The following is a 14,639-nucleotide window of genomic DNA, read 5'->3' as shown; positions in this document are numbered from 1 at the left end:
ATGCCATGCAGGGGCTGCTCCTCCCTCCCATGGGGTGCAGCAGCTGCTCCCCCTGGACCGTGCAGCAGTTGGTAGATGACGGGGTGTTGCAACACGCCAAGGAATAATCACGATAACTCGAGCGGTTGCCCTGGTGCCGGGCTTGGCTGTTGCAGTGGTTGCTAAAGAGAGTGGGCGTGCGGCTTCCTCTGGGGCGATCTGATTTCTCCAGGAGCGTGGCTGAGGCACACCGAGGAGAAATCGTCCTCCGTGGAGCAGGGACACGACCTCTCCACTGGCAGCAGTGGCAGTGCCGAGCAGGCTGCTCGGGCGCCTGGGCACACACGGAGCTGTTTGCTTTAGGGGGGAAAATACGATTAGCTTGTTCATCCGTCCTGGGAAAACATCATCCAGCAAGGAGCAGCAAAGCGAGCAAGTTTTCAGGGTAGCAGAGAGACCTTTGGGACTGGCACTGAGGAGCGGGCAAGGCCACCGGCTGCTACTAGCCAAGCTCCAGCCCTTGGTGGGGTCCCGTGGGGTGGCAAGAGCAGCGGGTCGGGAGCACCAGTGCAGCAGCCACCTCCACGTGACGCCCCATCCCTGCTCCCGCCGGACAGACCTGGCAGGAGCCAGGCAGCTTCGTCGGACCTGGCCAAAAGTCACGCAGGCGCGAGCGTAGCCGGGCAGAAGCGGCAGCCTCAGCCCCCGCAGCCCCATGTCGTGGGGTGCGGGGCAGCACCTGCCCCCTGGGCTCCCCAGGGCCACGCTGCGGAAATCAGGTAAGTCCAGGGTCCCCCGAGCTGCTCCGGGGGGTCCCCGCTTCTCTGCCAGCTCCCCCCTGCAGGGACGGGCTGCTGAGCCCCGGTGGGATCAGTCTGCGCTGCATACAGGTTTATGCATAGGTGACTTTGGACCCTGTTTAAATTTTCTTAGAGATATCATGTTACTTTAATACTTCAGTAGCTGGTTGAGAAGCTGCCCTTCTGCTTTTCCAAACAGACCTGTATCCCACGAGAAATTCTCCAAGCAAACCCACAACTGCCATTCAAACCCTCTTGGAGAGGCATTGGGTCGGGCAGGGGGCACTTGCTAAATACAATCCCTGCAAATCAACAGGGGAGGATTTTCTCCGTGTTGAACAAAATACCTTTGATCTACCTTAAAACTTCAATTAATGATTGATGGGCATCTCGATCATTGGCAAGCAAATGCACAGAGCAAATATTTGATGTGATATTAAAAGTAAGTTTGTGATGGAGAAATGCTGCTAAGCATCTGTCACTGCTTAACAAAACTAAACAAGCTGCTCCACATGCCACTTGCAAAAGGCACGGGGCTGATGTCCCTCGGTGATCGCTAACAGAGTGGGATCCCAGCCTTGTTATCTTTGCTTATCCCAGTCCAGGGTAATTAAACGAAATGATTAACCAGCACACCCAACCCCACCTGCCTGCAGGCAGAGGGGATCTTGCTGCTGCTGACTGTACAAGCATTTCCAGCGTTAGCCAACACAAAACAGGGGACCAGTAACTTCTACAAGGCTCAGCCAGCCCCAAACCTGACGGGATTTCTCTCTTCCAAATACGTGTGCGTGAGTGCAGAGCCCAGCAGGTGACCGTGGTGACACTCGGGGTCTTTCACATTTGGGGTGATGGCAGCTGGCGGGGTGTGAGCAGCCCGAGCTGAGCCAGTGCCCGCTCTGCGCCCCCCCCTCATGCAGGTTAAAGGGGGGACCCCAGCCCCGCAGGCTGCAGTGCTGGCACGGCACTCGGCAAGGGTGGGCAGCACTGGGGGCACTGGCTGGACTGGGGAGACTATACTGGTGGGAGAATACTGCCTGTACTGGTGGGGAGCAATGGCTGTACTGGTGAGAAGCACAGGCTGTACTGGTGGGGAACACTGGCTATACTGGTGCGCAGCACTGGCTGTACTGGTGGGGAGTCCCATCCCCAACATGTGCTCAGCAGAGAGGCAGAGGCTGGAACAGGGGTGACATTTGGCAGCAGTTCTGGAAGCTGCAGGGCCGTGTCCCCTGCCCTGCTTTACAGTTCCATGAGGTTTTTCTTTCCTTTCCAACCCCGCGACCTCACGGGGTTTATTCCTGAGCATCAGGGCTGAGCAAAGGTGAGGGGACCTGGGGCACGCACACCTGCTCCCCTGAGGCAGCCACATCGAGTTACGTTCAACTTACTGCATTATAAATACCAGAATTAGCCTTGCTTAATTATTTAAAACTATAGATTAAAAGCAGACAAAGGCTCTTTGCCTCCTTTCCAGCGCACACGTATCATTTATCGGTGATACGGTCACCTGGTGACAAGCAAGGGGGAGCATGCCAGGTCCCTCAATGTGCTCCAGAGCTGCCAGCATGGCAGGAACCAGAGAGGAAAATCACAGTGAGGATGGGAACTGGTACCATCTCATCCAGGGAGGGTAACAATTAGCATCTGCCAGTCCTTGGGTTTGCATTATTATTATTATTATTATTATTGTTGTTGTTGTTATTACTGATACTACTACTATTATCATCATCATTATTAACAGCATCATTATTAAAAACATCATCATCATCCATCACCAGGGCAGTAAGCAGTCATTAAACTAATGTGAAGGAACGACAGTGACACAGGGATTAGTCGGGGTGTTAAGGTGCATTTTGCGGGCTCAGCTGCGGGGACTCACCAGCCAAAGGGCAGCACCCACATCACCCCACTAAAGTTGGCACCTGGGTGCCCCGCTCTGCCCTGAACCTACCAACCATGGCAGAAAGCAACTTTCAAAAGCGAGTGCCCAGCTTTGAGGTCAAAGCATTTGTCCTCCCAGCAGCAGATCTTCCGCAACCCAGTTGCACACCCGAAAGCTGCTCTCACTGCACAGAGGTTTGGGGCTCGTGAAGACTGACATGCAATGGTTTCCCTTGCCCCATGATGCCAACCCCAGCTGTTCTATGTTTCTAAAATACAATTAATTAATGTGAGGAAAATCCTGCAAATTAGCAAATGCCATCAACTCAAGAATCCAAAGTGAAAGACAAACTTAGAGCTTACCATAGAGCATAACCTTTTCTGCCACTGCACTCTCATGGGTGAAGCCAAACTCCAGCTCCACTTCAGCCACTGGAAATGCATCGAGTGAAAGTTCATGCTCTAAAATGAAAAAATAATGTTAACTTCTGGTTTACAGGTAGAACTGTAGATGTACCAGTGCTTAAAAGGAACGGAGGGTAGTTTCAAGATTCCGTGCACACGCAGGTGTAAAGCCCTGCAGTGTGAGGACAGGCTCGCTCCTCGCAGCCCTCCCGAGGAGGAGGGTGGGAGGGATGGTGCCCTCAGCCTGGGGAAGGGAGGGCTCCTGCGGAGCAGATGCCATCAGGAGCCATAGCCCAGAAAACAGAACGTTCTGTGGTTAAATGTGTCAGAAACTCAGGTTATTTCCCTGGCTCAGGTTCCTTGTGTAAATAGGTTTCAACTGGCTCTGCTGACCCATATGAAGTGTGTTGGTTTTGCAGTCACCTTACTTGTGGGATGCGTATGACCAGTTTCTTTCAGCAGCCCTTTGTTAATCTGCTGGTTCTTTAAAAAAAAAGACACATTCATGAATAAATCCCAGGCATCCAGAAAACCAGAGGTTCTTGTTTGTAGCCACAGTTTCTTCTGATCTTTCCTACCCAGGAAACAGTCCCTTGGGTCAGTGGTTTCACAAACCCAGCCCCAGGTCTCTGACCTGGGCCGACCTGAGGTTTTTGCCCAGTCTCATCCTTTCTACTAAGTAACAGGGTTTCATAGATTTACAAATAGCAATACCATCTGAGCTTGGATCCCATTCCCATAGTAATGCCTTCTGCCTGGTTTTATGTGGATGGCATTTCCCAGAGGCCCATTCTCTGCCCAGGAAGGGATGCCCATGCAATATTTTTAACAAGAGCACTTTGGTCATCATCTGTCCCTGTTGACCAACCTCTTCCAAGATGCTCTAGTTGGAAAATCAGTTCTCAAATGACACAAACAGCTGAAATAAAAGACGCCAAACTATGTTTGCTTTATAGATTTCAGCTCAAGGTAACACTGACCTGTACTGTAGAAGACAGCATCAACAGCTTTGCAAGTTAAGGCTGCTGAGAAGCAAGAGGGCAGCAGTGCATGGGGCAGGGCACGTGCAGAGCCGGGTTTGCAGGTGGCACGGAAAAGGGCTGTAGATGCACAGGGGAAGGGCAAGAGGGTCACAGAGGGGCAGGACATCGAGGAGGAGGCATTTCACATGAAAACCTGCAAAAACCAGCGGGTGTCCTGCCGCACCCTCTGTTTTCCCATACAGTTGCGAGTTGAGAGGTGCTGGGTAGGAGACCAGACCTCCACCCTACAACTTTCTAAACCCAGAAGCTATGGATTAATTTTCTTTTTAGTTTCTCTTGGTTTTCCCTTTGTGAAGAGCAGCTGGAGCCATGCAGCCAGCCATAAGCAGAGCTGGACCCCTCAGGTTACCTGCCCTTTCCAGGGCCATTAATCCCCTTAACATTCCTGGGGATTATTTCCATCCCGACAGGACGGTGCAGCAGGATGCCAGCAGCAGCCCAGGGAGCAGCACATGGCACGTGCTCCCGACGCAGAGGGGCTCACAGGGTAACCCACCGCGGAGAGACAAGTCGCTTAATCTTAAATAAACACTCTGTGAAGGGCATCTCCTCTGTGTGAAGGAAACCAAAAAGCAGCAGCAGCGAAGGGAATTGTAGATCAGCTCCGGGCGCAGCCAAGCCCCCATGTCTGATGCCTGTCCCTGGGCATGAGCCAGTCCTCCTCCTCCTCTCCAGGAGCAGAATAAAACCTCTCTCCTTCGGGCTGCACAAAAGCCGCTCAGCACCCCGAGTGGCACACCGTGTTCTACGCCCCAGTTTAATGCATTATTTGCAACATTCAGTTTTTCAAATGCATTTAATATCGCCCCAAAACTGCCAGATAGCCTCTTCCCCAAAAGACTGGGGCTAAGCATAATCACAAGTGGAAACAATTTGCCCGAGGATTGCAGACTGAGGATTTTATCACAAGTCTCCCAGGAATTGGGGGATTTATAAGCATTTCCAGGTGGTCTGAGCAGGAATTTGGGCTTTGCTTTAGGTCAGAACAGACCAAAATATTAAAATGTCATTTATCTCCTCCAGCCAGTCCCACACCCTGGGATGGTCCCTGGGCCATCTCCAAGATGCTGAATATTCCCTGTGAGGTCTCCTAGAAAACTAACCGAGACTGGGAGCCCTTTTCACAGCTACAGTTGGGAGAGGAGATAATACCACGCATGAAGTCCAAGGATCTGCCAGTGGCCCCGACCTCCTCATCCAGGCAGCCTTTCTTTTTACTTACAGAAAAGTTGCTTGAAAATGTACATTTCCTAGAAAGACTCAGGCTTCTAGAAACGAGGAAAGGGAAAAATATTTAAAAGCAAGCAAAAGACTGAGTATGTCAAAGCAAACACATCTACTTTTTACAAGCAACAATCCAAAAGCAGATCTATGTAAAAGGTCATGCTGTCTTTCTGAGTACAGCAGAGGGTATTAAAATGCACGTGTATTTTTTTGTTTATATCTTGCCAAGAACAATATAAAAATGTCTAACACCTTCCGCTGATTTATGATGGTGGCCAAGGAGGTGCCAGAGCAGAGCCTTGTTCATTGATCTACGGCTGAATCATGCAAAACCAGACATCCTGCTGTAAATCCACTGCAGAGACCTGGCTTGATTTATACCTCCAGCACTATAAATAATGACAAAAAGCAGCCTGATAGCAGTCTGTCTCCCCTTACATGGACATGAATTACATTAGGTCTTGAAGATGATAGATCTACTCCACAAGAAACATTTTGCACTGGGTCCCTATCTGCCAACCCGCAGGAGAAAGGATGCCCCGTCCTTACTCCCAGCATAACCCCAAGCTGTGTTCCAGGCTCACCAATATTTTTATATTCTCATTTTTCTTTTTTCTGCTCAATGCAGATGAAGACATTCCTTGAATTGTTTCAGACCGAAGTCTTCTGAAGGTTTACAAGTGCTATTTTTGTAAGCGAGGTTCAAGGCTCCTTGCAGTCCTGCTCAGGGACAAGGTTGGGGCTTTGACTTTGTCCCCCAGGCAGGCAGCAGCACAGACACCCACTGGAAGCCAAACCCTCGAGGTCTGCACACCCCTGGGCACAGCGAGCACAGTGAGAACCAAGCTCAGAGCTACCTGCTGTGGCCTGGCCCCCACAGTATTGTGCAGGCAGACTGCGCTCACTGTGAGGACTTCTGCATGCTGATTTAGAGCCGCCTGGCCAGAAATGCTTCCAGTTGGTTTCAGTTCCTCCCACTCCTTCCTTCCCGGTATTTTCTTCATTTCTACCAATTTCAGGGAAAAGTTCCCCATCTGCCTTCAGTAAATAAATTGATAAATTGCCGCTTCTTTGTAAGCCGCAGCCATGCAACGTGAGATTGCTGCAGTCTGGAAATAACTACATTAGCCAAGTTAAAACCTTCAGGCTCGCCATGGTGCCCCCCCCCAAAATGCTGCATGAGCAGGGGGTCCCCCAAGGCAGGGAGGGGCCCTTCCCTCATCATGCTGGGTGTCTGGGGGGTGGAAACACCACGAGACCAAACTGAAGGGCTGGGTGACGCCGTGCAATAGCGTTGTACGCTGCTGGGAGTCAGCCCTGTGCGGATGTGGGACAGCCTGCCCTGAGCGACTCTCCCAGGATCTGGGTCTTGGAAGAAGGGATTCCCACTCCTGAAGTGCAAAAGAAAGCCTGTACATCATGGAGGCGGGGGGAAAACAGGACTTCATAAGTAACGGTGCTGCACCAGTGCCCCAAGAGCTAGTACAGCTTAGCAGCGGGGCCTGAGAGCTACTTGAATAGCAAAAAAAATGCCAAAGTCACTGGAGTTACAGCCTTTTACAGCATCCAGGCTGATCCTTCAGGCTTGGTTGGTCATGTAATCCTTCCACACTCGCTGCCCGCTGCATTATCCCCCAACGGAGCACAACAGGTGGATTTAAGGTGGACAAATCCAAAATTGATAGCCCCAGCCCTTCTCCTGCTGTGCGGCAGGATTTGATACCCAGCACACAAGCAAGCAGCACGGGCATCTCTGTCCCTGGAGGCAGCTCTGGTCTGAACGACAGCACAGGAACGGTGGGAAAAGGGCAACAGGATAACAGAGCGACACTGAGGCTAGTCTGTTAGTAAAGCTGCCCAAAACCAGCGTTTCCTTTAAAAACACCTGGCATTTTATTAAAGTTACACCACGGAGAGACTTTTTTGTTTGAAGAATGAAGACATTGCTTTGCCATTCGAAATGAGAGCTCATCCATTTCATTCATGCCAAAACAAACCTTTGCTTTTGTACCTTCCTTCCTTGTCTTTTGTCTGCCTCTTCTGTGGAAAAAAAAAAAAAAAAAAAAAAAAAAAAAAAGAAGAAGGGAAAAAAAAAAAACAACAAACCAAAGTAATTTTACCCCAGTCAAAACGTTTTTTCATTGTTCAAAAGCTGGCTTTCACCTAACAAAAATTAGCTGTAAATTGTGCTGCCTTAACCCTTGACCTTCAGGCTCTGGAAGGCGATGCTGAGCCCCCAGTTTCAGCCTGCGGGGTTGGCCCCGCAGGGGTTTGAGTCAGCCTGGCACTTGCCATCAAACATCAAACCACACCACCTCCCCTTCTGCCAGCAGTGATGTATGATCCTAGAGGAAAATCATTTCATACAAGAAATCACCAGTTTCAGCTTCCAAGCACCCTTTAAATACGGACCAAACTATTCACCCCAATTACACCCCTGTAATGGGCTCTGATTTGTTTCTCTTTGTTCCCAAAGCAGTAGGGCACCAGCCACATTAACATTCAATGAGAAGTTGTTTGATATTGAATCATTTCTTCAGCAGTATTATTCCTTACACAATCCTGTTTGATTGCAATCCACTTCACATTTGATAAGTACTTACCGACTAAGAAAGAATGACCTAGCCTGCTTTCTCTTGCCTTTTTTTATTGATTTCTCTTTTAAAAGGATTTTATTCCTTTTATACATGAGACTGCAATAAGAGCGAGAGGCAACGTTACTGAACAACTGTTTTCCTTGCTGCTCTACCAACCCATATAGCTTCACACTAGGCCCCCAAAAATACTGTAATAACGAGACACTTACAGACATGGAGCTGCCTACACCCTTTTCCTGGGACTTTTTATTCTTACTGGTAACCTTCCAAATTGTTCAAATGAATAGCCAGGAATAAATTGCTCTTTCTGAGTCCCTGATTAGACCGTACACTGAATAATTGTAGGCAGCCCCACTGTGCTCTGCATTTAAAGACACAGCCCACCGCACGCAGTTTGTCTTACAGCTTGTGCTTTGCGCTCACTTTGTGTAGGGTGTTTTTTTGTTTTTTTTTTTTTTGTAAAGAAGAAATGTAGAGCACTTGCAAAATACCAACAGTGAATGTGTCCTGTGGTTTGCCTGAAATCCAAGCTGCCATCGCTTCCAAAACAGTGGGTTCTTGTTCTTACATCCAGAACATACAAATTATTACAGTGCAATTACATGGTGCATGGGCGAATGATGCTTTTCTTGGCATTGGGCTCGATCCTGATTATTAGGCCTGCAGGGTATCAGTAAAATCTTTCCTTGACAAGAGGTTTCAGATACAGCAGCACTTCCTCAGGCCCTTCAAATCCCACAGCATCCCCCTGTGCTAAGGGACTGGCAGCCTCAGCCAGGATGGCCAAGGCAGCGGCTCAGCATCGTCCACACCCATGGTTGTTTCCAGTTTTAGTTAGACCTATCTTGCATTAATTAATCCTTGGCACTAAATGCTGCAGCCACGGAAGCAAGCGACTGACAAATAATTTAAGTCATCTAATTGATATGTGGCTTATCAAAAAAACCAAAGTGAATGTTTTTTACTACATCTAAAAAGCCCACACCAGCACATGGAGGCACGTGCAGACTGACACCGACGCGGGTGCCGAGCAGCTGGGCAGGCACTATCTCTTCTCCTCTGTCTTGCCCAGGGGAGGAGAGCTCCAGCAAGTTCCCACAACACAGCAGGGTAAGACTTCTCATGCCAACACCTCTCTTTCCTTCCAGCATCGATGTACACTGAAATACAGCGGGAGCAACCAGACAGTGGGAATATCCTGAATCAGCCCGACTACATAGATGGAAACCCAGACCTCATAAAACCTAAAAAGCTCCTAAATCCTGTAAAAGCCTCGAAGAGCCACCAGGAGCTGCACAGAGAGCTGCTGATGAACCACAGAAGGTAAGAGGAGGTTGCAGCCTGCCACTGGAGAGGTCTGAGAGGTGCTGAGCCGTCGGGGCTCAGCAGCCAAGGCACGGACGCTAGCGACGGCCCGCAAGTTGGAAGGGCACAATAAATCCCTTCACTTGCACACAAACACAGTGTAAAACTCGCTGTAGCCCTTTCCTCTTTTCTCTGATGTGATAGTTTCTTTTAAAACAAAAGCAGAACGAGAAGCCCCCTGCTCTGCCATCCTGAAGCATCACTTAGCACTTCTCAGAGCTGCTTGATATTTGTACCCACCTCAAGCCACAGGCAGTGGAAGCTGAGAGGCATCCCTACAGCCCCTTTCTTGGTGTCCCACACGTATTTTCTCCCCGGTCCCGGTTTTTTTCTATATCTCCATCCCTGACTTGCCAAGTCCCCAGCAATGTGCAGCGTTCCTGTGTGCTTTAAGGTCAACCCAGAGGCAGGAATTGGTGTGGGCTGGATGGAGCCATTGAAAGCTGGGAGAGCACCAGAGTGAGATCATCTCTACAAGGAGAAGGCTAAACACTCTCTCCCTAAAAATCAAACAGGTAAGGAAAGTCTAGAATTCACATTCCTGACGTCCTACCCCATCACCCCAATTTAACTCTTTGGGGGTACAGATGCAACATCAGGAAAACACCAGTGACTGAAAACCTATAACCACACCATTGTGGCAACTGTCTGAATGTCAGTGCAATAAAAGAATATTCAGTTCAGAGGCTTTTTAGCACAGCAAGAAATCCTCTGGCTTTATATTGACATTTTCTGAACACCCTGAAATATTCTGACACGATAGCACTCTGGCCGTCTAATTAAAAGGAGCAGAGCCTCTGTTCAAAAGGACTAGAGTCCTCACAAGAACCAGACACATACATTAATTCAGCAATCAAGCCTGCCAGCAGGGTGCATTAATCAATACTGGCACTGCCTAGGCTTGGGTTTGATTTGATTTTCCCAGAATCACAAGAATTACAGGGACCATACCCAGGCCATTCTCTGGCATCAAGGCAGAGGTAACTATACCAAGCAGATATTTCTAAAACTCTCTGGCTTGAGAGTGACCATACCCTGCCTAGTGATACAGCTCGGTTTAAAGGCTCACCACCAGCATTGGCTTTGATCTCAGAGAACATTATTCCAGCCTAGCCATGAGGGAACAAAGAATCAAGAAATCCCTGCAACAGAGGTAGCAGAGACGAATGGTGGCAGACAGGGTACAGACCCCGGAGCATCACACTGAGCTGAACTTCCAACTGGCAAACAAAAAGTACATCGCCACTTCGTGTTGTAGTTCTGCGTCTGACACCGTGTTACATCCGTATGTGCCATCAGAGAGTGGCAGGAGGCAGCTCCCCTGCAGCCATCCTGCATCTCCTGACCCCTCTCCTTATAGTCCCGTACATCTCAGGCATCAGTTTAAACCTGCTTTGGTTCTGGCCTCCCAAATATTTTTCAGCAAATATGTGAAACAAACCCTACTGCAAACAATAATCCATCATTGCTGGTTTCTTCTCACTCTCAAATCCACCAGCTTTGCTTCCTGCTACATGTTACTATAGAGGGAGAGCAGGGAGAAAAGGAGAGGGAAGGATCTATGACTTGCTCCTGTTTCTGCTTTGCTGTTGGTTTTCCCCCTTAAGCAGCAAGAAGAAGCAACTCAAATCAGCAGCTTGTGCAACAAAACCCTTATCTTAGTCAACACCTCTGGATACTAACACCACAGGCTGATTTAATCAGAGCGTAGGAACAAATCCACAGGCACCATTGTGAGCTGTGTCTCCAGCAAGCCAAGGCAGGTTTGCCTTCTCTCAAGCCTTGGGAAAAGCACTTCTGCAGCATCCAGGTTCTTCCTGCCTTGAAAAACCATCATGAAAGCTCGAGGCCAACGCTATAGCTACCTTCACTGATGTTGCCATGAACTTTGTCCTGTCATAAAGCAAAAAAATAAATTACAATAGGAAGCACCGTTAAACTTGGCACTGGAAAGATGCAAGCACTGGTCCCCAGCCATGCTGTGACAGCACAGAGGTTTGCTGCATCTAGAGAGCATTTCCCTCTCCTGCCTGCCAGTTCAGTTTCTCATGATGTGAGGTATGATGTCTCTGCTTTCAAACGACCTTAGCAGAAACCAGTCAGCTTTTGGTCAAGAGAAACCTCCCACTGCTGGAGAGCAGCAGGTTGGCGTTAATAGTGCACAGCAACCTGCCGTGCCCTGGGCAAGCCCTTAGCACAGACATGGGGAGCTCCCCTCCTCGCCTCAAAACAGAGCTTCACCCCCAGGCACACCAAACACCCCACACTTCACACTGCGACTGGTAAATGCTCTCAGCTGATCGATTTAACCCAGTGTTAAACCCAGCTCATGAAAGCAGTCAGGCCCCACTCCTGCCCTGCGCGTGACCGCTGTGAGGTCTTCAACTCCTCCTCAAAACCACAACTTCAGTCAGCTACTTCTAGTCCTGTATTTCCGTGCAAGATTATTTACATTCCAGCTGCTATTGCAGAAGATAACCTGCGTAAACCGGCCTTGACCACTTCTTAGTAATCTGCTCTTCAGTGACACGAAAAAATTCTGTGCAAAAATTCAGCAAATGTTTGACTTCCCAGCAGCTTTGGGCTTTGCCTCTCTCTGGATAGGGCTCGGCGGGGCAGAGTCGCTGCTTTTAGTGATTTAAGCCAGGAAGCTGATGGACTTGACAAAGGCAGATTCCTTCCAGAGGAGATGAGTTGGTCAAACCGCTATCCTGGAGGGCAAGAACCATCCTACGACCACGCAGGAGCACATCTGGACTTGTTCCACATCCACCCTCAGCCCTACACATCCATCACTGCTCCCAGGCTTCCAGGGGCACAGAAGTTGGTGGGAAGGTGCCCAGGGTCAGCTGCAGGAGGTAAATCTCCGTGTCTAAATTCAGGCATGGCAATATTCAAAGTGTTAGTTTTCTGAAATTTGTTTGGAGAACTTCTTTCATCTCTCTACCACGTATCTCTGCCTTGCCTGCATGCCCTTGCCGTTATCCCTGCCTTGGTGCCTCCCGTCACAGAGCAGGGCTCCGAGCAGCCCCACTGCATCCGAGATGCTTCGGGTGGCCGAAGGGGAACCAGGTGCCTGTGCCATCGGCAAAAACTCTGGCTTCCAGCAGAAAAGGGCATTTCATTCTGGCCTCTTGACCCAAACTCTCCATGTCAACAGAGGGATGGCAAGCCCTCAGCTCTGAAGCAAAGCTGGGATGCAACGGGGAGGGAAGGAACTGCCAGGACAATTATTGCAGATCAATGACTACCCCTGCTGGTGGAAAAAAAATCGTCATTATTTAAAATGCCCTCAACGCAGCTGAATCCGTCACTGACATAATTAAAACGAACAACAGCAGGAGCCGACAGAAGGTCCCATTTCCACACCTGACCCAGAAAGCTCTGTCACCTCAATGCAATGGGATTAGCAAAAACTCCCAAGCACCACAAGCCCCATCACGGACAGCAAACACAGCGCTTGGCAGCCCAAGGCAGGTCCCAGCACTAAGGGACGGCAGGACGGGTTTGTAGAGCAGGTCTCCCGTGTTTCCATTTAGAAGCAAAAAGAGTTTTGGGGTTGCTGGGCTGGCAGTAGTTACACTCCAGGGTGTAAGTGCTCTGGCCCTGATTTATCTGCTTTTTTATCCACAGGGGTTTGAGCATGGAGAGCAAACCAGAGCTGCAGCGGGTGCTCGAGCACCGACGGCGAAACCAGCTCATCAGACAGAAGAAGGAAGAGGAAGAGGCAAAGAAATTGCAGTCCCCTTTTGAAAAAGAGCTACTAAAGAGGCACCAGAGGCTGGATCAGGTAGAACTGAGTTTTCAGCCATCCCCAGGTTATCCTAACCATCCCGCACGAGGCACAGGCCACAGGGGAGGTGGGTGGACTGAGGCTCAACCCAAGGTAGAGCACTGTTGTTTCTCCATAAAACAGAAGCCAAGTACGTCCTGCACCGCTGCCCCATGCAGCTGCAGCACCCTCACCCTCGCAGTGGGATCCACCTTGCACCACCTTGCCCAGAGCCACCACCACACACCACTGGCCCTGGGGCTCCTCCAGGTCCCATGTGGTGTCCTTGGGGTGTGTTTTCCAGTTCAAAGCACCCAAAAAAGCACAGAGGGGGGCTGTTGCAGCACCTACCACAGGGGTGCTCAGGACCCTGGGGTGAGAGGCTGTGGGAGCCCTGGAAGGTGCAAGCCCTGCTGCAATCACACCCTGCTTTTGGGAGCAGTTCCTGGCATGTACCCTGGCCAAAAATATTTCTGGGGAAAGCAATATTCAGCATGGGTGCTTGTCAGGAGCACAGCCACGCCCTGGGTGCTCTGCCTCTGTCCTCTTACCCAAACCTGTGCAAGAAGCTCGTTGCCACTGAAACTAAAGCCATTCTCTCTCCTACATGCTCATATTTGCACTGCAAATGGATGAAAATAGCTTATTTAATCAATGTCACAATAGTTCCCTTGCAATAATACCACCAAAGCCAGGATCACTTGAAAATCAAAGCCCAACACTCTCAGAGAAGAACCAGGAATATGAAACAAGGTGGTTTAGGGATAGATCCATAAAGACTTTGCATATAAAAGTGAGGCAGTACAACTTATACCCCCCCCTTAGACAATAACCTAATGCTGAGAGCTTTTCCCAGGCTCACAGACCTCTTTTGCTGGGAAGGATTCAAACCTCCTCTTCCCTCTTCCATGCCAGGCCTGAGGTGAAGCACTCCCCTGCTTTTTTCTGCTGGAGATGTTCCTCCTTGGAGGAAAAAAAAAAATAAAATTAATGTTTCAGTGGGACACAAAAGAGACTAAGGATAAACATGGCTCTGGTGTAATGGTTTAGAAAAAAGAGAGCACTGACATGGGCACTACACATTCACTAAACTCTGGGCAGTAATAACTGGACACCCAGCAATGCTGAAGGCTACTGTTTTAATGCAGCTAATGCACTTTTGTCCTTTAGTATGCACAGATAATGGTGACTCTTCGTTCTTACAGTTGGAGAAAGAGCAGGAGAAGCAGGAAGACCATGCACCAGAATTCATTAAAGTCAAGGAAAACCTGAGAAGAACATCGACGGTGACAGGGAAGGAGAAAGCAGCGTAGCTTCTGCCAAAACTTCACGGGGATCCTACGGAGGCCGCCGCTAACCCACGCACGCTGACATCTCTGTACATGGTGGACATTCACAGCCGCATCGTTGGGGCTACTTCTGGCTATTAACACTTGCTCCAGTAGAAGGCACAAAAAATGGTATTGCCAGCCCAGGAAGGTATCACTGGGGAAAAGGGGCAGTATTCACGGAACAAGTAGTCACATGAGGAGATGCAGAGAGAAATTATGTTATTTCCTCCCCCCCCCCT

The 14,639-nt window shown here is 49.5% G+C and overlaps 1 protein-coding gene across 2 annotated transcripts in view; it reads left to right on the top strand.

The window, feature by feature from the left end:
* FAM107A (family with sequence similarity 107 member A) overlaps positions 1–14,633 on the top strand; it is a 28,391-nt gene extending 13,758 nt beyond the window's left edge. The window contains exons 1-4 of one of the 2 annotated variants that reach the window (XM_026857462.1): positions 218–758; positions 9,081–9,255; positions 12,931–13,087; positions 14,275–14,633. In XM_026857462.1, the coding sequence (XP_026713263.1) occupies positions 695–758; positions 9,081–9,255; positions 12,931–13,087; positions 14,275–14,382 (504 nt within the window). In that variant the 5' untranslated portion in view covers positions 218–694 and the 3' untranslated portion in view covers positions 14,383–14,633. Of the gene's footprint in view, positions 1–217; positions 759–9,080; positions 9,256–12,930; positions 13,088–14,274 lie in introns of those variants that run through there. The other variant, XM_026857461.1, reaches the window with a different exon arrangement.
* The last annotated feature ends 6 nt before the right edge of the window (positions 14,634–14,639 follow it).

Source organism: Athene cunicularia (genome assembly GCF_003259725.1).
Source record: "Athene cunicularia isolate RWA chromosome 12 unlocalized genomic scaffold, athCun1 chr12_part1, whole genome shotgun sequence".
NCBI classification, from domain to species: Eukaryota; Metazoa; Chordata; class Aves; order Strigiformes; family Strigidae; genus Athene; species Athene cunicularia.
The sequence above is the reverse complement of the archived record's forward strand: the minus strand, read 5'-3'. Positions and strand labels throughout refer to the sequence as shown.